Genomic DNA, 20,777 nt, shown 5'->3' on the forward strand with positions numbered 1-20,777 from the left:
GATTAAAGATTTGAATGTAAGACCCGAAAGCATAAAACTCCTAGAAGAAAATATAGGCAGTACACTGTTTGACATTGGTCTTAGCAACATCTTTTCAAATACCATGTCTCCTTGGGCAAGGGAAACAAAAGAAAAAATTAATGATTGAGACTACATCAGATTAAAAATCTTATGCAAAGCAAAGGAAACCATGAACAAAACGGAAAGACAACCCACCAACTGGGAGAAAATATTTGCAAATCATTTATCAGACAAGGGGTTGACCTCCAAAATATATAATGATGTCACAATGAACTCAAAAACTACAAAAAAACAAACAACCCAATCAAAAAGTGGGTAGAGGAAATGAACAGACATTTTTTCCAAGAAAGATACACAAATGGCAAACAGACACATGAAAAGATGCTCAACATCACTAATTATTAGGGAAATGCAAATCAAAACTACAATGAGATGTCACCTTACACTGGTCAGAATGGCTATAATTACCAAGAAAAAAACAATAAATGTTGGAAAGGATGTGGAGAAAAGGGAACGCTCATACACTGCTTATGGGAATGCAAAGTGGTGCAGCCGCTATGGACAACAGTAATGAAATTTCTGAAAAAATTAAAAATAGAAATAGCATATGATCCAGCTATCCCACTACTCAGTATTTATCCAGGGAACTTGAAATCAATGATCCAAAGAGATTTATGCACCTCTGTGTTCATTGCAGCATTATTCACAATAGCCATGATGTGGAAACAACCCAGGTGCCCTTCTACAGATGAATTGATAAAGAAGGTGTAATATATATATATATATATATATATATATATATATATATATATATATGCCATGGAATACTACTCAGCCATAAAAAAGGACAAAATTATCCCATTTGCAAAAACATGGATGGAACTCGAGGGTGTAATGTTAAGAGAAATAAGCCAGGGAGAGAAAGACAAATACTGCGTGATTTCATTCATATGTGGAAGATAACAAACACATGGATAAAGAGAACGGATTAGGAGTTACCAGAGGGGAAGTGGGTTGGGGGTGGTTGAAAGTGATGAAGGGGCACATATATATGATGATGGATGAAAATTAGACTACTGAGGGTGAGCACAGTGAAGCGTATTCAGGATTGATAAACAATGATGTACACCTGAAATTACACAATGTTATAAACCATTATAATCCCAACAAAATTACTTTAAAAAAAGATATCCTCCATTCACTTACTTTCATTTTGAATTTCCAGACCGTGTTTGTTTTGATCAAGATTTGTTTGTTTTATACAATAATGTCACCAGTTTTCAGGTTATATATTGTATTTCTAATTTTAGGTTATTCTCATTGTTAGTATAGATATTTACATTTATAATTTTGAACATTTTCTAAATTCTTCCTCTCCTTTAAATAAGAAAAAGACATTTCACAATAGCTAAACTTTTTTCATTTTAATATTCAGCTTAAACTCCACCTTCTTTTCTTTTTTTAAAAAAGATTGACACCTGAGCTAACATCTGTTGCCAATTTTTTTTTTTCCTTTCTTCTTCTTCTTCTTCCCCAAATCCCCCAGTACATAGTTGCATATTCTAGTTGTGAGTGCCTCTGGTTGTGCTATGTGGGATGCTGCCTCAGCGTGGCCTGATGAGTGGTGCTATGTCCTCACCCTGGACCCGAACTGGTAAAACCCTGGGCTGCCGAAGTGGAGTGCACGGACTTAACCACTCAGCCACGGAGCCAGCTCCTAGCTAAACAATTAGTACTTATTTTCTTGCAGGATCTCTCCCTCTCTGTCTCTCTCTCTCTCTCTCACACACACACACACCCTACAAATATTTTGTTTCAGCTTCCTTAAATTAAAATGTATATGTGCATGTATATCCAAATATAGTTTTCCAAACGTTTATTTGTTTGGCCATATTTTTTTCTCACTTTTGCCTCTCACTTTCTCTATTTCATGTCTCTAGTTCTTTTGGCTTAATTACATACATTAGTTTTGCTTTAGTGAGCATGTAAACAATAAAATGTCTAAAACCTTGTATATCTTTAAATGGCTTATTTTCATTCTTTATTTTTCTAAAGATCCTGGAAAACATTATCTTAAGTAAAGGAGATGATCGAACTGTGAGGAGGGAAAAATATATCTGATGGTTAAGGATCATCTATCGCAAACACCCTCCTCATCCCTCATAAAGTTGAAGCCTGACTTGATGGGTTTAACGTGTGAGACATGAGTCCAAGCAGCCAGACATGCCCCACGTCTCCTTGTACTTAGGTATTTTTCCCCAGCTGACCCTTTAGCCCCTTAATAGTAATTTGGGTGAGTAGAATTATTCATTTTCAATTAATTCCTTGAATGTATTTTTCCCACATCTTTTGCTATTTTTTGAAATGTCTTCTTCCATTAAAATTCCTTCAATTTGCCATGATATATCAAAACTCAAATGTCATTGATATATTCGTGCACCCCAGCACTTACATGTTCTTCCTGCATCTCTGTAAAATGCCCACCATTTGCCTCTAGGACTGCTGCAGACGTCATTCTCACTGCTTTCCCCTGAAACTCACAGCATACGTGTCCTTCTCTTTCTAGTCCCCATGCATTTTAATTTTATAATTCCAGTTTCTCTGTATTGCATCCTACAAAATTTCCCTCAATATTGTACTCTAGTCTCATAAGCGGATCTTCAGTTGTACTGTCTCCTTGATGGAAAGAATATTTTGAGTGTGATAAATGAAAGTATTAATTTTTACCTCTAAGTATTTGCCAAATTCATTTCTAAAATCTATATTATTCTATAACACACCTTCTGTTGTTTTTCAAGAATTCAATTTCCTACTTTATTTTTTCAGATAATTAAACACAGTTATATAAAATGAGTTTCCTATATTGCAGTATTCTATTTCTTTGGATAAGATAGCCACCATTACTGACTCTGTATATTGTCTTTCATAGCATTAATCGTTATTAGGATTTGTCTTTGATGTCCATTCTTGTTGGATGCTCACCTCTCATACACCTGATTTCCCACAAAGAGTTTCTCCCAGGACTATCCTGACTTTCCTGGCTGAAAGGGGTAGACTGGTGCAGCTACCCTGCCCCATGGCAGCCTCTCTCCTAAACTTGGCATCTGACTAGGGATGTGCCCAGCGGGGATGGTTCCACCATGAGCCCCACACTCACACATGGTCATATATCCATGTGAAACTATAGTGAATTAAATCTGTTTCACACACATGGGACATACCTCAGTTCTGACCATGGTCCTGGGTCAGTGGTCAGAGATAACACAGCACCTGCCTTCAAATATGTGGGAGTAGCATTCAGCTTCCAACTTTTACCTTGAGCTCTGCTCCCCTTTCTGCCTGTGAGGACCTGAAGTGCTTCTCCTGTCGACACAGAAGTGGAACCTTCACTCTAATGGCCGCTTGCTGGTCTCAGGCACCTGTGGAGCCTCAGCTTTGGCCTCTTTGTTTGTCGCAGTCCCCTCTCTATTTTGGAGCAGTCATATCTCTTTTTCTACAGTTCACTGTGGCTACATATTTCAGAAATTATGTGAACAGCGTTTCTCAGTGTTAGGAGCAGATGGAGGCTCTTCATTTGGCATATCAATCATCCACCCTGACTGTGGAGTCCAACACCTTGTTTGTCTCACGTCTCAAACTCCACATGTCTTTTGTTTTTATTGCAGTAACATTGGATTATAACATTACATAGCTTTCAGATGTACATCATAATCTATTTCGAATTCTGTGTATATTACATCATGTTCACCATCCAAAAACTAATTATCGTCCATCACCACACATGTGCCTAATCACCTCTTTTGCCCTGCCCCCTCTCTCCTTCCCCTATGGTAACCACCAATCCAATCGCTGTTGCTATGTGTGTGTTCATCGTTGTTTTTATCTTCTACTTGTGACTGAGATCATATGGTATGTGGTTTTCTCCCTCTGACTTATTTCACTCAGCATAATACCCTCAAGGTCCATCCACGTTGTCACGAATGGCCAGATTTCCTCATTTCTTACTGCTGAGTAGTATTCCATTATGTATATATACCACATCTTCTTTATCCATTTGTTACTTGATGGGCACCTAGGTTGCTTCCAAGTCTCATCTATTGTGAATAATGCTGCAGTGATCATAGGGGTGCCTGTATCTTTATGCATTAGTGTTTTCAAGTTTTTTGGATAAATACCCATCAATGGAATAGCTGGATCATATGGTAGATCTATCCCTAATCAAGTCACATACATCTTAATCAGGTCCAGAAGTTAACAATGATTAATCCCTCCCATGTCCCAGATCAGTGACCCCACAGCAACTCTGAGGAGTGGAATGCATGACTAAATGCTGCAGACAAGGAAACTGAGGGTCAGAGATTGGATGTTAATGATCAAGGTCACATGGGCAATGGATGTTGAAGGAATATTTAAATAAGAATCATCTTGTCCTCCAAATCAGAACACTTTCCACTTATTGAACCCTAAAGCTAAAGACAGAACCCCCAGATGAGGAGAAGACCTCTGCCCAAGGGAGCAAATGGCACTGAGGAGGCAAGAATGACTCAGAGATTTGTTCCCTGAGAGATGGGGAGGGGGGATGCCCTTGCAATAATAAAGAGAAGCCCAAGAAAGGGGTGGGATAGAAAGAAAGCCCACACTCCGGGTCCAGGAGAGGAGTGATGTTTCCTTCCCTATTTCACTTCATTTCTCCTTTGTGCTTAGTGTCACAATGACCTAGACCTGAACTGTACAGTTAGATGTTGAGCGTGTGTCTCTGCTGATCTGAGCTCTGCAGGCAGCAGGAAACTGTGTCTTCCCTGAAGCATCTCCAGGGCCTGCATGACCACTGTCCATGGTGAGGGCCCCACAGGGATGTGTTGATGGATGTGCTGAGGATGAAGGAGACCTCATGGGGGAGGCTCTGAGATAGAAGGACATACCCTGGGTCACCCTCACCTGGAAGAGGTGTCTTTGCCTCTGTTTGCTGCTCCAAACTGTAAATGAAAGCCAGGCTTCTGGGAAGGGCAGTTCCCCTTCTTGTGGGGCTGCTGACATGACAACCCGGTGCTGGGGAGGACCAGCCTTCTAGTGACCACACCTTGTGCCTCTGTCTGTCTGTGGTCTCCTTGATCTACACAGCTGGGGCCACAGGGAAGAGAGGCCATGACTCCCACCCTCACAGCCCTGCTCTACCTCGGTGAGATTGAGGAGTGTGAGGGGAAGCCATAGTCTGGGAGGGGCCCCACCCCACAGCCAGGCCCTGGTCTGTCAGGAGACCCCAGGACTCAGGAGGCTCATGGGGAGGAGGGTCCTGTTCAGCTTCAGGGGCAAATCCCTTACAGGGAACTCTCTTCCAGGGCTGAGCATGGGCCCAAGGATCCCAGTTCAGGCAGGTGAGTCTGTCCCTAGGTGTCCCACATCCAAACTCCTCAATGGGGACAAGGAGCCACCTCAGAGAGCTGGGGATGGAGGACAGCAGTTCTGGGCTGAGGGATGAGGGTGTCTGGGAGGGTCCTGGTCCCGATACCTGTGGAAATTGGGGTGGGGAATGTCTTGAGACACAGCCTCTGATTCCCTTCCAGGGACCCTCCTCAAACCCACCATCTGGGCTGAGCCAGGCTCTGTGGTCCCCTTCGGGATGCCTGTGACCATGTGGTGTCAGGGGACCCTGGAGGCCCTGGAGTACCGTCTGGATAAAGAGGGAAGCCCGGAGCCCTGGGACCGAGTGAGCCCTCTGGGCCCCAGGGACAAGGCCAAGTTCTCCATCTTATACATGACAGATCAATATGCAGGGCGATATTGCTGTTACTATCTCAGCCCCATTGGCTGGTCAGAGCACAGTGACCCCCTGGAGCTGGTGGTGACAGGTGAGAGCACACTCTTGGGTCCCAGCCTCAGGCTCTAGCTTTAGGAAGGGCATCTGCTCTCAGGGGTGTGGCCCCTCTCACAGACTAGCCCTGGAGAATATGAGGGAGATGTGACCCCATTTAACACACTGCCTCCTCCTCTCCTAGGAATCTACAGCAAACCTACCCTCTCAGCCCTGCCGAGCCCTGTGGTGACCTCAGGAGGGAACATGACCCTCCAGTGTGACTCATGGCAGGGATTTGATGGGTTCATTCTGACTAAGGAAGGAGAACACAAGCCCTCCTGGATCCTGGACTCACAGAGACACCCCAATGGAAAGTTCCAGGCCTTGTTCCCTGTGGGTCCCATGATCCCCTTCCACAGGTGGACATTCAGATGCAATGGCTATTACAGGAAATACCCCCAGGTGTGGTCACACCCCAGTGACCCCCTGGAGCTCCTGGTCTCAGGTGAAGCTCCTCATCCCTGCGCCCTCTGTTCCTATGATCTATTTGGGGTCCTATCCTCAAGATGTGTGTGGGCTGGGATGGATGTGACGGGTCTCTGAGGGAAGGTCACCCAGAGGGGATCTGCCCCTCAGAGGACCTCCAACCCCTGCCCACCCCGTTCCCTCTCACCTGGGGTCTAAAAGGTGCCAGGTTGGCAGAAGAGGGCTCTTGGTGTTGGCACAGGACAGATATAGGAGAAGAGTAAGAGTCAGGTAGGGACTCCAGGGTCAGCCCCAGCCCTTCACTCCCTTCCTGTCTCATTCTAGGACCCAATGTGGAACCCAGACGCCCACCGACAGGTCCCATCTCCACAACCGGTGAGTCACTGAATCCCCTTTTCTCAGAGGGAGCACAGACCACCCAGGGCAGTTCTGAGAGTCTCTCTGAGGATCTAATGCCCCTCAGATATTCATGGACAGGTTTGTGTCCCAGGGGAGCTGGGGCATCTTTTGTACATCTCTTGAATTTTTTCTCTTTAATTTTAACCATGGTGAGATACATGTGAAAGACTTCTTAGTGTCAACATTTGGATATTAACTCCACTGAATCACATCTATTATTAATTCACACTTTCTGACTTGTATAAGCCTATTTAGAAATTTTACATTTGTATGTATAATTAGAATTGATCTATATTTTTTCTTTTTTTATGTTAAAACTGGTTAAAATAGATTTGCAGGGTTACTTATTTTTGTGCTCACTCCATTTTGTAATATCACTGATTTTCATGTTCCCTTAGGCTTTGAAGACCACAAATGTGGACTTTCTTGGTTTTGGACATTTGAAATGGGCAGGGTAGAAGTTATATTTTCTTTTTCTTTCATTTAGTGTTTATTGAGTGCCATTAAATATTACATGATTTTAATATCAAAGAAGCTGAGAAATTCACACATTCTTACAACTCACTTACCCAGCATTGTAGCATGAAAAAGTTCAAATATAAAATTGAATGACTAGTCTTCTCTCCTTGAAAAATGTCCAAGTCTGATAAGTTTCCAGAGTTCTTTCAAACAGGGAGAGAAAGAGAGAGAGATGATGATGGTGGTGGTGGTGATGATGATGGTTATGGAAACTCGCTCATCTCTCCTGTCATTTCCAGCCTGTCTTGAATGTACCAAGCCCCCAAATCTCAGCTTTCCTTTCTCCTTTGGACCCTCCCTATTTCCTACAGACATGACTGTATTCCTTATTGAAGAACAGACTGAGATCTTTCTAGGGACCTGATCTTTCTGTGGCCTGTGATGAACCTAGTCTGGGTCTTCACATGGCTCTTCTCAGGCTCCTTCTATTCAGGAATCAGCTTCAAAGTCATCTCCATGTGTGACCCTCACTGAGATACTGTGTATAAAAGACCTGCGTCCTTATTAAATAATTTACTTCTTGTAATTAACCCAACCTACTCTGTATGGGTTGAATTTTCTCTCTTCTCTCATATGTATATGACCAACCTCTCAACCATGGATCCTGGGTCCTCAGTTGATGAATAAATGGAAGCTCTCATATCTGGAAAAGTTAGCTTACATTGTCCATATCCCAGAATGAACAGAGAGCATACAAGAAGTCCATTATTTCTGTATTGGGAGACCACTTTTCTCAACAATCCTGAGCAATTTGGACACATTCAAACTCTGTTACAAAGTGCCTCAGAAGCAAAATCTAAATTCAAAACACAAAGGGAGACTGAAAGAATCCAATGAGAACAGAGGGAATCCTTTTACAGCAGAGGAGGGGTTCATTAAGGGACTACTCAACAGTTGTCATGAGAAACAGAGGGAATTATAAGATCTCAGAGCTCATGGGAAAGCCTTGAGTTGCATCAACTCTTCATCCATGCCCACTTTTTTTTTTTTGGTTCTCAGAAATGCCTGACACCATCAGCCTATCACAAAACAAGTCAGACTCCAAGAGTGGTGAGTAGGAGAAATTCTCAGTTATGGGGCTGCTGCAGTGGGTAATGTACTGTCAAGGGGTGGCAGGTGCCTGGGTGGACATCCAGGGATCCTCAGGTGATTTTGGTCTGCCCTGATCTCTGTGGCCTCTCTGCACACAACTCCTAGATTCATATCCCAGAGACTACACAGTGGAGAATCTCATCCGGATGGGCACGGCTGGCTTGATCCTTGTGGTCCTTGGGATTCTGATATTTCAGGCTCAACACAGCCCAAGAAGACCCCAAGACGCAGCCAAGAGATAACCATAAGAGAGAACAATGTGCTGTTTAGAGTGGTAGAGACTTGGAAAGAAATCTTGTATTCCCAGGAGGATCTGGAAGAACATTTGGGGCATATGTTGTGTAAAATGTCTGCAGGCCATTGGTAGGTGGAGGAATTCATGTACAGGGACATGTCTGGTCTCTTCTTCCATTAAACTATGGAACATTCCTTCCCAACCACTGTTGAGTTATCTTGATGAGTTCATGACTTTCCTCCTTTCTGTGAAATTAGCATATGTTCCACATGGCAGATTTGAGTCCACACTTCCTTACCCTCTCATGCAGTGGTACATTTTCATGTAACACATATTTTTTAAATTTCTAATTGCCACATACCTTGATGTGTATTAAGGAGTCTCCACCTCTTCATTCAGAGTATGCAATATGTTTTGATAAATCAATAAATGTCTTTAACAAGGATTCAGCCTGAAAGAGAGAAATAAAAATTATGTCCTAACATCCACTCTGGATGCCACATGCCCTTCAAATTTCATCAGATTCTACCTGTGTAGTTTCTTCATAAATATCATTGGGAATCAAGACATTACTATCTGAAATGACAGCAGGGTTCTTACTGCTCTTAAAAAAACAGGGTTAAAAACACTAATTCAAGGCTTTCTTCAGTTTCTCTTCTGTATGTAGTCCCTTCATGGCCAACTTTAGTGTGCCAATGTGAGGTCTCAGATGCAGAGTGATGCACAGAATTGATTTTACAAAACAGTCCAAGCCAGTATGACACCTTGAATTCCACCTTGCTGACCCCAAAGTGCACCTGTGTTTCCTTGCATTTTATGTATAATGATCATTCCTACTTCAATGTTGTGGCACAGTCTCAGAGAAATCACAAGGCCAAAATGTCAGCACATTCAGGAGAGGTACAAAGAGAAAAATGGTAAATATCTGTTGTGGGAGACAATGGTGAGCATATGGTATCCTGATTCTTTACTTGTAGGAGTGCGAAGTACATCCATCAATTTGGAGAGTAGATGATATTTATCTAGTTAAATTAAGAGACACACAGCTATGATCTTTAAGTATATACCTTAGAGAAAATGTGTACATATGCACCAGGATCCATTCACAAGGACACTGAAAAGAGAGTTATTCACATCAGTCAAAATCATTTTAAGACTGCATGCACCAGAAAAGAGAGAATTTGGGGTCCTACATAGAAAAATCAAATATCACATGTCAGTGAGAATGAATAAACTAAAATTCAAGTGGTCCTTTGTATCCATCTTCAAACACAATAGTGAATAAATGTAAGAAGATTACAAAAACCACGTCTTTAGGATTATCCCATTTACCTAATGTTAAGAGGGAAACCTCATGTATTAATTAGGGCTGTATACTTAAGGTAAACTCTATGAATAAAGGAGAGAAAAGAATTCCATCAAATCCATGATGGTGGTTACAAATAAAGTGAGATTACATCGTCTTGTTCAAGACTGAAACCATAGAATTTTCTGGAATACTGGCAATGTTCTTTTTGACTTTTGTTTGATGACTGGGAAGTCTACTTGTCATTACTGGTAGACAGTGCGTTTCTTTTTTTTTTTTTTAAAAGATTGGCACCTGGGCTAACAACTGTTGTCAATCTCTTTTTTTTCTGCTTTATCTCCCCCAACCCCCCCGTACACAGTTGTATATCTTAGTTGCATGTCCTTCTAGTTGTGGGATACAGCGCGTTTCTATTCTATAAACTCTCTTTACTTTCCAAACAATTTATTAAGTTGGGTTGAAATAGGATGGTGAGAGCCGCGTCCTACACTAGTGACTAATTCCTAACAAAGTGGCCGTTGGTTTGTTATAGCACATACTTCCCACGTTAACATTGAGTTTTCCTCAAAACATGACCTCCACCTGTCTGATCACCCTCACCTGAATCTAGTCAGACAATGAGCTGCTTTTCAGGTGAGAAACTGGGTCTCTGAAAAACCAGTCTGGCAAATCCTAGACCATATACAATTAAGAATTTAAAGAGGGTTCATGAGAATTCCAGAACCCATAATGGCCCAAGTACCTAAACTGGTATGAATATACCCAGTATGGACTTGGGGGTGATTTCAGAGATGTGGTTTAATCCAGTCAGGTAGTGGTTTTGGATCATATCCCTGGGCTTGGTTCCAGACTGAACTACACTCAGAATGTACGCTTTTTTATTAGACTTCAATGAGGGGGAATCATATAGAGCTCCTGGGAGGGAAGCTCTTCCCATTTCCTACAGAAAACCTATGTCAGAGATTCTCATGTGCTGTGTTCCATGAATCTGTTCTGTGTGATTCTGTCCAGTCCCTTCATCTGCACTGAACCAGACAATATGGACTGGGGCAATGCCTGGGTCCTCACGTGCCCACTCTGTGTTTCCTGGAATGGAAGAGGTGTGAACTGCAGGGAAATCAGCCCATCCCAGATTCTAGGGCAAAATTGTCGCCATGGAGCTCAGTAGCCATGACCCCACTCAAATGGGGACCTGTATCTTCCTTCTTTTTCAAGGAATTTTCAACTTCCCTGGCCAGTTTACCTAAGACTCCTCCACATCTCAGAGCTCTTTCCTCTCATTTCACCTCCTCAAGGTTGACCATCCATGATGCTCAGACTAGTTAGGATCCTCTACTATCCAATCTCCAATCTCCAATGATTTATTCCACATAATACGTGTCATACTTCATGGTTACATATATTTTGTAATTAATTACTTGAAGTCCATCACATCCCCAAGAATAGTAGGGATAAGGAACTGGATCCATGTCAGTTAAGCACATATTTTAGTTTTCATGCTTGGTACGTTGTGTGAAGATAGTTGATATTTGTAGATAAACTTTGTCTGATTGGATAGGTGAATGGGTTTACTGAAAATGGAAAAAAATAAGTAAAAGAGTTCATTTCACACACACACTGCGATCTGAAATAATCAAGCCTGCATCCTCCCCTGCTGCCTTCCTCTTTAATTTGTGTAAATTTGGTCCCTCTTTCATCACCCAGACCCAAGGATTCCTCATTTTCCACTCCACTTAGCTGAGAATAAGGAAAAGCTGACAAACCCAAATGAGCCAATCAATACAAAAAGAAAATGATGGAAGTGATAATGGTTACATAACTTGTGGCGCCCAGTGTAAAATGAAGATGCAGGGCCTCATGCACAAATTTCAAGAGGGTGACAGAAAAACGTCAACCCGGTTTCAAGACCTGTCTGATTCACTGCTCACCACCCATGAAAGCTGCCCTGCCTAGAGCAATGGGTAATCCACTTATTGCACACTGTGGTATGGACCAACATTTTCTGAGTGCTTCCTGGGTGGCAGGACCTGGGCTGGGTACTGCACACGGCCCATAGCTAAGTCTTCACCACACAGCTATTAGGTGGAGCGCATCTCCTCCTTCCTAAAGGTGATTTCAGGATATGAATTAGTTATCCTAAAACACACTGGTTTAGGACTACTGTTGATTTACAAATAGGTTTTCTCCTATCTCCTGTCCATTCCAGCTCACTGCCTTCCAACTCAGTCCTACCCACGCATTGTCCTGAGGACCTGGCTGGACCCTCACTCCCATCTTCCTTGTCCTGGTCTCTGTCTCACACTCAGTCTCTGTAACTTCAAGGAAGTCACTGTGTGCAGGGAGTGCCAAACTCTGGGGTCACAGTGATCTGGATTCCTTTCCCAGATGGAAACTTACTGGAGATTTGACCTTGAAGAACAGACACAATATCCCTTAGCCTTCGTGTTGCTGTCTTTAAAGTGCGGATGATATTTAAGTGTTAGAAAGGATCTCAACAGAAGAAAACCTCCACTGACAGGCCTGAAATAACTGATTCCCCACAAATAGTAGTTCTTTCTCTTACATTTGCCTTCTGGAAAAGACAAAAAATGGGATCCCTTGAAGAGAGGTTCCCATTTCCTCCAGGGCTCTCCCTGCACCAAGATCCCAGATTTTCCAGGCTTGTTTCCACAACAATGAGCATGTGACCATCTATGCCTAGAGAAAAGGGATGCTCTGAGCACCAGGATAACCAGGCACAATGAGATCCCAGAACAAGACAGCAGTCCCCAGTCACTGCATGTGTATAATCACTGCAGGCTTTTTAAAAGCCCCCAACAGATAGTGCCCCTGGAGGTTGTGGTGACAGGTCAGGGGCCTCCGTAGCCTGCCCCTCCACCCTCTGCTTCTGTCCTCATGCTGGACATGGTTGTGCGTCCCCATATGGATCCCATCTCTACCTGGCTCCCTCACAGTACTGTAGGCACAGACATGAATCATGGTGCTGCAGAGTCTCATGGTGTGCCCAGAGAAATATCTCTATAATGATGGTCAGTAGCCTTCAAATAACAAGGTGGCATGTAGTTTTGTGAAGTTTTCAATGTAATAAATAATTTGGTCTTCACATAAACCTCACAAGGAAATTAATAATCTTGTTTACATTTACATGATGAGAAAGTCAAGGTTCAGAGATCCTGCAGCATGTTCAGAGTCACAGAGCCAAAGAGTGGAAGACCCAGGAATATGCCAGGCTGCCAGATACCAGAGCTCAGTTTTGCAAACACTACGCATTTGCACCTTTTATTAGTTTCCTAGGGCTATCATAACATTACCACAAACGAGTTGGATTAAAACAAATTAACTCTCTTACAATCCTGGAGACTATAATCTCACAATGAAGATATCAGCAAGTCCATGCTCACTATGCAAGCTTTAGGGGAAAATCCTTCCTTGCCTCTTCTCAGCTCTTGTTGATCACAGGCACTCCTAGACTTGTGGTAGCATGACTCCAATCTCTACCTCCATCTTCACATGGCTGCCATCTCCTCATGTGTCCTGTCTTCACATGACTTATTCCTTTTGTGCCTATTCTCTGCTTCTTATAATGACAACAGAAATCCTGGGTTAGGGCCCATCCTAATTCCTTAGGGTCTTACCTTAACTTGATCACATCTGAAAAGGCCCTATTTCCAAAAAGGTCACATTTACACGTATTACCATAGGGGCTTCAATGTATCATTTTAGGTAACACGATTCAATTCATATGAGTATCCAAAATAAAACATACATAGGAATTAATTTATCAAAGGAAGAGCAACACTTATACACTGTAGATTTGTTTTCTTTTGTTTTGATCTACTGAATGAAATCTGAAAAGACCTAAATCAATGCAAAGACACTCCAGGATCATGGCTTGGAGGATTTAACGTTGTAAAGGGGACAATACTCTCCAAGGCAACCTACCAAATCAATTCAATCCCTTTCAAAATCACAAAGCCCATTTCAGCAGAAATGACAAAGCCGTTGCTCTAATTCAAGGTTGTTCCAAAAGACCCACAATAGCCAAAAAATCTTAAAAAAGAAGAACAAAGTTGGAGAACACACACTTCCTGGTTTCAAACTTAATACAAATCCCCAGTAATCAAAATAGTGTGGTGTTGGCATCAGTACAGACATATAACTGCATGGAATAACATTGAAGGACGGGCTATAAACCTGTACATATGTGCTGTTGACTTTTGAGAAATGTTCCAAGACCAGCTAATGGGGAAAGAATGGTCTTTTCAATAAATTGTGTGGGGAAAACTGGATATACACTGGCAAAAGAAAAAAGCTGGACACATCTCAAATCATCTCAAAATGGATTAATATAAGGATTAAAATTATAAAACTCTTAGAGAAAAACAGAGAGTCAATCTTCATAACCTTGGACTTGACAATAGTTTTTTAGTTATGACAATGAAGGACAAGTAGCAAAGAAAAAATAGACTATACCAACGTCAACAAATTTTAAAATATATATCAAGAGTATAATAGACAACCTAAAAAATTGCAAAAGACATTTTCAAATCATATATATAATAAAGGTCTAGTATGCACAGTATATAAAGAATACCTTTGACACAACAACCCAAAAAATGACTCAATTAAAAAACGGCCCAAAGGCATTGAAAGAATAAACATAGTTAATTTGTCCATACTACCTAAAGCAATCTACAGATTCACTGCAATCCCAATCAGAATCCTAATGATGGTCTTCACAGGAATAGAACAAAGAATCTTAAAATTCATATGGGGCAAGAAAAGACCCTGAATAGCCAAAGCAATCCTGAGAAACAAGAACAAAGCTGGTGACATTGCAATCCCTGACGTCAAAATATATTACAAAGCCATAGTAATCAAAATAGCATGGTACTGGTACAAACACAGGCACAAAGATCAATGGAACAGAACTGAAAGCCCAGAAATAAAACCACACATCTACGGACAACTGATCTTCAGCAAAGGAGCCAAGAACATACGCTGGAGAAAGGAAAGCCCCTTCAATAAATGGTGCTGAGAAAACTGGACAGCCACATGCAAAAGAATGAAAGTAGACCATTATCTTACTCTACACACAAAAAGATACTCAAAATGGACCAAAGACTTGAAGGTAAGGCCTGAGACCATAAAACTTCTGGAAGAAAATACAGGCAGTATACTCTTTGACATCAGACTGAAAAGGATCTTGTTGAATACCATGGCTACTCAGACAAGGGAAACAAAAAAATAAATAAACAAGTGGGACTTCATCAGACTAAAGAGCTGCTGGAAGGCAAAGGAAACCAAGATCAAAATGAAAAAACAACCCAACAAGTGGGAGAAAATATTTGCAAATTTTATATTCAGTAAGAGGTTAATCTCCATAATATATAAAGAACTCACACAACAGAACTACAAAAAAACAAACAACCCAACCAAAAAGTGGGAAGAGAATATGAAGAGACATTTTTCCAAAAAATATATACAGATAGCCAATAGGCACATGAAAAGATGCTCAACATTACTAATCATCAGGGAAATGCAAATCAAAATTACACTTAGATATCACCTCATGTGCATTAGACTGGCTATAATCACCAAGACGAAAAACAACAAATGTTGGAGAGGTTGTGGTGAAAAGGGAACCCTCATCCACTGCTGATGGGAATGCAAACTGGTGCAGACACTATGGAAAACAGTATGGAGATTTCTCAAAAAATTAAAAATAGAAATACTATATGATCCAGCTATCCCACTACTGAGTATTTATCCAAAGAACTCAAAATCAACAATACAAAGAAATTTATGCACCCCATGTTCATTTCAGCATTATTCACAATAACCAAGACGTGGAAGCAACCCAAGTGCCCCTCAGTTGATGATTGAATACAGAAGATATGGTATACATATACAATGGAATATTACTCAGCCATAAAAAAGACAAAACCGTCCCATTCATAACCATATGGATGGATCTTCAGGGTATTATGTTAAGTGAAATAAGCCAGACAAAAAAAGACAAACACCATATGATTCTACTCGTATGTGGAATATAAACAAACTTATGGAGAGAGAGAACATTTTGGTGGTTAGCAGGGGGAAGCAGAGTGGAGGGTGTGCACAAGGGGTGAAGGGGAAAATGTATATGGTGTCTGACAAATATTAACGTACAACTTAAATTTCACAATGTTATAAACTATTATGACCACAATAAAAAAATAAAAATAAAAAAATGGTCCAGTGGCTTGAATACACATTACTATAGGGAACATGTACAAATGCACAGCAAGCATGTGAAAGATGGTCAACTCATTAGCAATTAGAGTAATGCAAATAAAACCACTATGAGGTGTCACTTCACACCCACTAGATTGAACATAATTTGAAAAAAAATAAATGTTGGTGAGAATGTAGAAAAATCTGAATCCACATACATTGTTGATGGGAATGTGAAATGATTCAGCCACTATGGAAAGTAGTTTGTGAGTTCCTAAAAAGTTAATCCAGAATTGCCATATGACCCAGAAACTCCCCTTGTAGGTGTAAGTTTCAGTAATGCAAGGTTAATAAGCTCTAGAGATCTGACATACAACTGCTTGTCTATAGTTAACAATACTGTACTGTGCATAAAAATTGTAAGGAAGGTAGAGATCATGTTAAATTCTCTTACAACAATAAAGAAAAGAAAAAAGAATTTCAAACAGGTATTTGAACAAACACTTTTGCAGGTGTGTTCATAGAAAAACTATTCACAATAGACAAAAAGTGACAACAGCCCAAATGTCCATCAACGAATGAAAAAACAACCAAAAAAGCCTGTGAATTGCCTCCAACCAGTGCTTTTGCTGAAAGCATGAAAATGGAATTCACAATATCAGATGAAGAGTTATTGTCTGGGGGACAAGAGGTGTGAGCAGGCAGAAATGACTCAGAGGTTCTGATGGAGACTGATGAAGAGAAGGTGCTGCTGTTTACAGAAACAAGGAAGTCAGAGAGAGGAAGTGTTTACAAGACACAAAACCACAGACCCAGACCCAGGAAAGAGGCAGTGGTTCCCTCTGTGAGTCAGCTGACAGTATTATAAACATCTCCCCAGGCCTCCTTATCCTCTTGGGGTCATCCATCCTGTGATAGCGCCATTGTCTTCTCTAATGAAGCAAGGCAGAGAGTGGAAAAGCCCTCAATTCTTCACTCTATTCCATCTCACGTACATTTAACAAATCCACTCACCTTGTTAGAGTGGAAAACATTTGAGATTTTAGCGATTTGTCCACTAATGCCCTCTTATTCCTCATAGACATGCAGCTGGACATGGTGGGTTTAACATGTGAGACACAAGTCCCAAAATGTCCGATATTCCTCCAGTTTCTTTGTGTTTACGGATGGATCTGCTGATGAGAGTTCAGCTTTGCCCAGTAATAACAATTATGCTCAGTATAGAACGCTTTGCTCACAATTAATACCATAAAGGTATTTCTCCAGTATTTTCTGTCGCCTGTTTTTGCTCTTCATAAGTCCAGTCCCAATGAACTTCTCATTCGTTTGAGGGTCACTGGAAATTTCTCCAGTAGTTTTAGGATTATTTTTTAATTTATTCTCAATGTTCTTTAGCAAAGTCAAGATATGATTTCATTTTTGAATTCGTGAACTTTAAACCCATGCTGTTTCTTCATTTCTGTAAAAATTTCAACCATTCTCTCCTCAAGTTTGCTGAACATCATTCTCACTTCTTTCATCCTGAAACTGTGATAGATGTTTATTTACTCTTCTCATTCTTTTTCCTCTGTATATTCAGTATTTTTTTCTGTTTCTCCATTTTTGATCTGACTGTGATGCATTCTAGAAAGTCTAATCAATATTTTTTTCTGGTGACATCAGCAAAATGACAGAATGGGAAGTTGCAGCCCTCCTTCCCCCACAGAAACGCTGATAAAACAATGATATTTGGGCCAAAATACCTTTATGTGAACTCCAGAATCCACTTAATAATTTGCAACACCTAAGACAAGCATAAAACCAAGACAAAATGCTTTGAACTGGATCAAAAGAGCAGTTCCACTTTTCCCATGTCCCTCCTCCCCCAAGCCACTGAGAGACCAGGTTAGCCCAGGATTTCTCCCTTGGATAAAAGAGTGGGTGAAGCTACATCTGAGGGTGCTGTCCCAGAGACCTACTGGTGTCTCACATCACTCAGAGTGTGAGGTGGCAGGTGCACCTGGGGCAGCCAAGGACAGAGGAAAGGGGCTCCGAGCACTGACACAGCCCTGGGACTGCTCCCCCAGGATGGAAGGAGAGGAGTGGAGCTTGCACCCAATGTCCTGGCATTTCAGAGCACTGCCCTATAGAAAAGGGGTAGGGAAGTTATGGTGGCCCACACAGTTCTGCAAGAGAAGAACTTCTCTTGGGAGAAGGTGCCCAGCCCTGAGACATCTCCCCCAGGAGGGAGTGAGAGAAGTGGAGCTTGCACATCCACAGAAAACATATGAGAGATTCCCAGAAGCTCCAACTGGGCTGATTGGTGATCTTTCCCTGCCAGAACAAGACCATAAGGCCTGGAAGAGATGCCTGCTTCTTCCAGTGGGCAGACAAAAAGCAAAGCCATGAGAAACATGATGAGTCAGGGAAATATGATATGATCAAAAGAAAAAAATAAATCTCCATTAACTGACTATTAAAAATAAAGATCGAAGAGTTGCCTGACAAATTTTTAAAAATAATTATCTTAATTACTTTAAGTGAACTAATCTTCAACGAGGATGCCAAGAACACACAATTAGGAAAGCATAGTCTCTTCAATAAATGGTGTTGGGAAAACTAAAAAACCACATGCAGAGGAATGAAATTGGACCCTAAGCACACAGCATATACAAAAATCAACACAAAATGAATTAAAGATTTAAATCTAAGATCCAAAACCATAAAACTGCTAGAGGAAAACATAGGTGAAAAGGTTCATACGTCAGTTTGGGCAATGAGTTATTTTTGGTTATCACACCAGAAGTGAGGGCAACAAAAGCCAAAATAGACAAGTAGATTGCATCAAACTAAAAAGCTTCTGCACAGCACAGGAAACAATCAAAAGAGTGAAAAGTCAACTTAAAGAGTGGGATAAAATATTTGCAAATCATATATCTGATAAGGAGTTAATTTTCAGAATATATAAGGAACTCATACAAGTCAATACAAAAATAATAATAACCCAATTAAAAACGGCAAAGGACCTGAATAGGTATTTCTCAAAGGAAGACATCCAAATGGCCATTAAGTATATGTGAGGGTGCTCAACCTCACTAATCAGCAGGAAAATGCAAATCAAAACCACAATGAGATACCACCTCACGTCTATTAGAATAGCTACTATAGAAAAAGCAAAATGTAAAGAGTGTAGGTGAAGACGTGGAGAAAAGAGAACCCTTGTGCATTGTTGACGAGAATGTAAATTGGTGCAGTCATTTTGGAAAACAGGTGGAGGTTCTTCAAAAAAATTAAAAATAGAACTACCATGTGATCCAGCAATTCCACTTCTAGGTATACATGCAGAGGAAACAAAATCAGGATCTCAGACAGATATCTGCATTCCTATGTTCATTTCAGCATTATTCATAGTAGCCAAGATATGGAAACAACTTAAATATCCATCAACAGATGAATACATAGAGAAAATGTGGTGCATACATATACAAAGGAATATTATTCATACTTTAAAAATAAAGTAATTCTGCCATTTGTGACAACATGGATGACGCTGGAGGACACTATGCTAAGTGAAATAAGCAAGGCAAAGACGAATACAACATAATTTCACTTACATGTGAAGTGTAAAATAGTAAACTCATAGAAACAGAGTAGAAAGGGGTTTCCAGGAGCTGGAGAGAGAGGGAAGTTGGGAGATGTTGGTCAAGGGATACAAAGATACAGTAATGCAGAAGAAGTTCTGGAGAACTAACATACAGTCATGTGACTATGGTTAAGAAAACTCCATTGTAGATCAAAACAGCAATCAAAAACCTCCCAAAAAATAAAAGTCCAGGACCTGATGGCTTCCCTGGTGAATTCTACCAAACATTCAAAGAAGACTTAATACCTATTCTTCTCAAACTCTTCCAAAAATTGAAGAGGAAGGGAGGCTTCCTAACTCATTCTATGAAGCCAACAATATCCTGATACCAAAACCAGACAAGGACAACACAAAAAAAGAAAATTACAGGCCAATATCACTGATGAACATTGATGCAAAAATCTTCAACAAAATATTAGCAAATCCAATGCAATTATACATTAAAAAGATCGTACATCACGATCAAGTGGGTTTCATTCCGGGGATGCAGGGATAGTTCAACATCCACAAATCTATCAACGTGATACACCACATTAACCAAATGAAGAATAAAAATCACATGATCATCTCAATAGATGCACAGAAAGCATTTGATAAGATAAAGCATCTATTTATGATAAAAACTCTAAATTAAATGGGTATCGAAGGAAAACACCTCAACATAATAAAGGTCATATATGACAAACCCACAGCAAATATCATTCTCAATGGAGAAAAACTGAAAGCTATCCCTCTAAGAACAGGAACCAGACAAGGATGCCCACTGTCACCACTCTTATTTAACATAGTATTGGAAGTGCTAGCCAGAACAATCAGTCAAGAAAAAGAAATAAAAGGGAGCTATATTGGAAAAGAAGAAGTGAAACTGTCACTCTTTGCAAATGGCATGATCATATATATATAGAAAACCCTAAAGAATCCACTAAAAAACTTTGAAAAACAATAAATGAATACAGTCAAGTCACGGGATACAAAATCAACGTACAAAAATCGGTTGTGTTTCTATACACTAACAATGAAGTAGCAGAAAGAGAAATTAAAAATACAATCCCATTTACAATGGCAACAAAAAGAATAAAAGACCTAT

The 20,777-nt window shown here is 40.7% G+C and overlaps 1 protein-coding gene across 4 annotated transcripts; it reads left to right on the plus strand.

Annotated features, from left to right (window-relative positions):
• The first annotated feature begins 4,703 nt into the window (after window positions 1-4,703).
• On the plus strand, window positions 4,704-8,748 carry LOC103564381 (leukocyte immunoglobulin-like receptor subfamily A member 5). 4 transcript variants are annotated; one of them, XM_008540084.2, is made up of 7 exons: window positions 4,704-4,858; window positions 5,361-5,396; window positions 5,586-5,870; window positions 6,018-6,320; window positions 6,626-6,676; window positions 8,219-8,269; window positions 8,417-8,748. In XM_008540084.2, exons 1-7 carry the CDS (start codon window positions 4,843-4,845, stop codon window positions 8,551-8,553), a joined length of 879 nt encoding a protein of 292 aa, XP_008538306.1. In that variant the 5' UTR covers window positions 4,704-4,842; the 3' UTR covers window positions 8,554-8,748. The 4 variants fall into 4 exon arrangements, with proteins under 4 accessions (XP_008538306.1, XP_008538305.1, XP_008538304.1 ...); XM_008540083.2 differs by having other exon boundaries at window positions 4,724-4,858; window positions 5,346-5,396; XM_008540082.2 differs by having other exon boundaries at window positions 4,755-5,200.
• The last annotated feature ends 12,029 nt before the right edge of the window (window positions 8,749-20,777 follow it).

The sequence above is a fragment of the Equus przewalskii genome, chromosome 9, assembly GCF_037783145.1.
Source record: "Equus przewalskii isolate Varuska chromosome 9, EquPr2, whole genome shotgun sequence".
Lineage (NCBI taxonomy): Eukaryota > Metazoa > Chordata > Mammalia > Perissodactyla > Equidae > Equus > Equus przewalskii.

Excerpts from the sequence above, each read along its gene's own strand:
- LOC103564381 (XM_008540081.2), top strand. The coding sequence starts at position 5,167 with ATGACTCCCACCCTCACAGCCCTGCTCTACCTCG. Across the intron at positions 5,201-5,345 it reads CACAGCCCTGCTCTACCTCG|GGAACTCTCTTCCAGGGCTG; the intron begins GTGAGATTGAGG and ends AATCCCTTACAG. Across the intron at positions 5,397-5,585 it reads AAGGATCCCAGTTCAGGCAG|GGACCCTCCTCAAACCCACC; the intron begins GTGAGTCTGTCC and ends ATTCCCTTCCAG.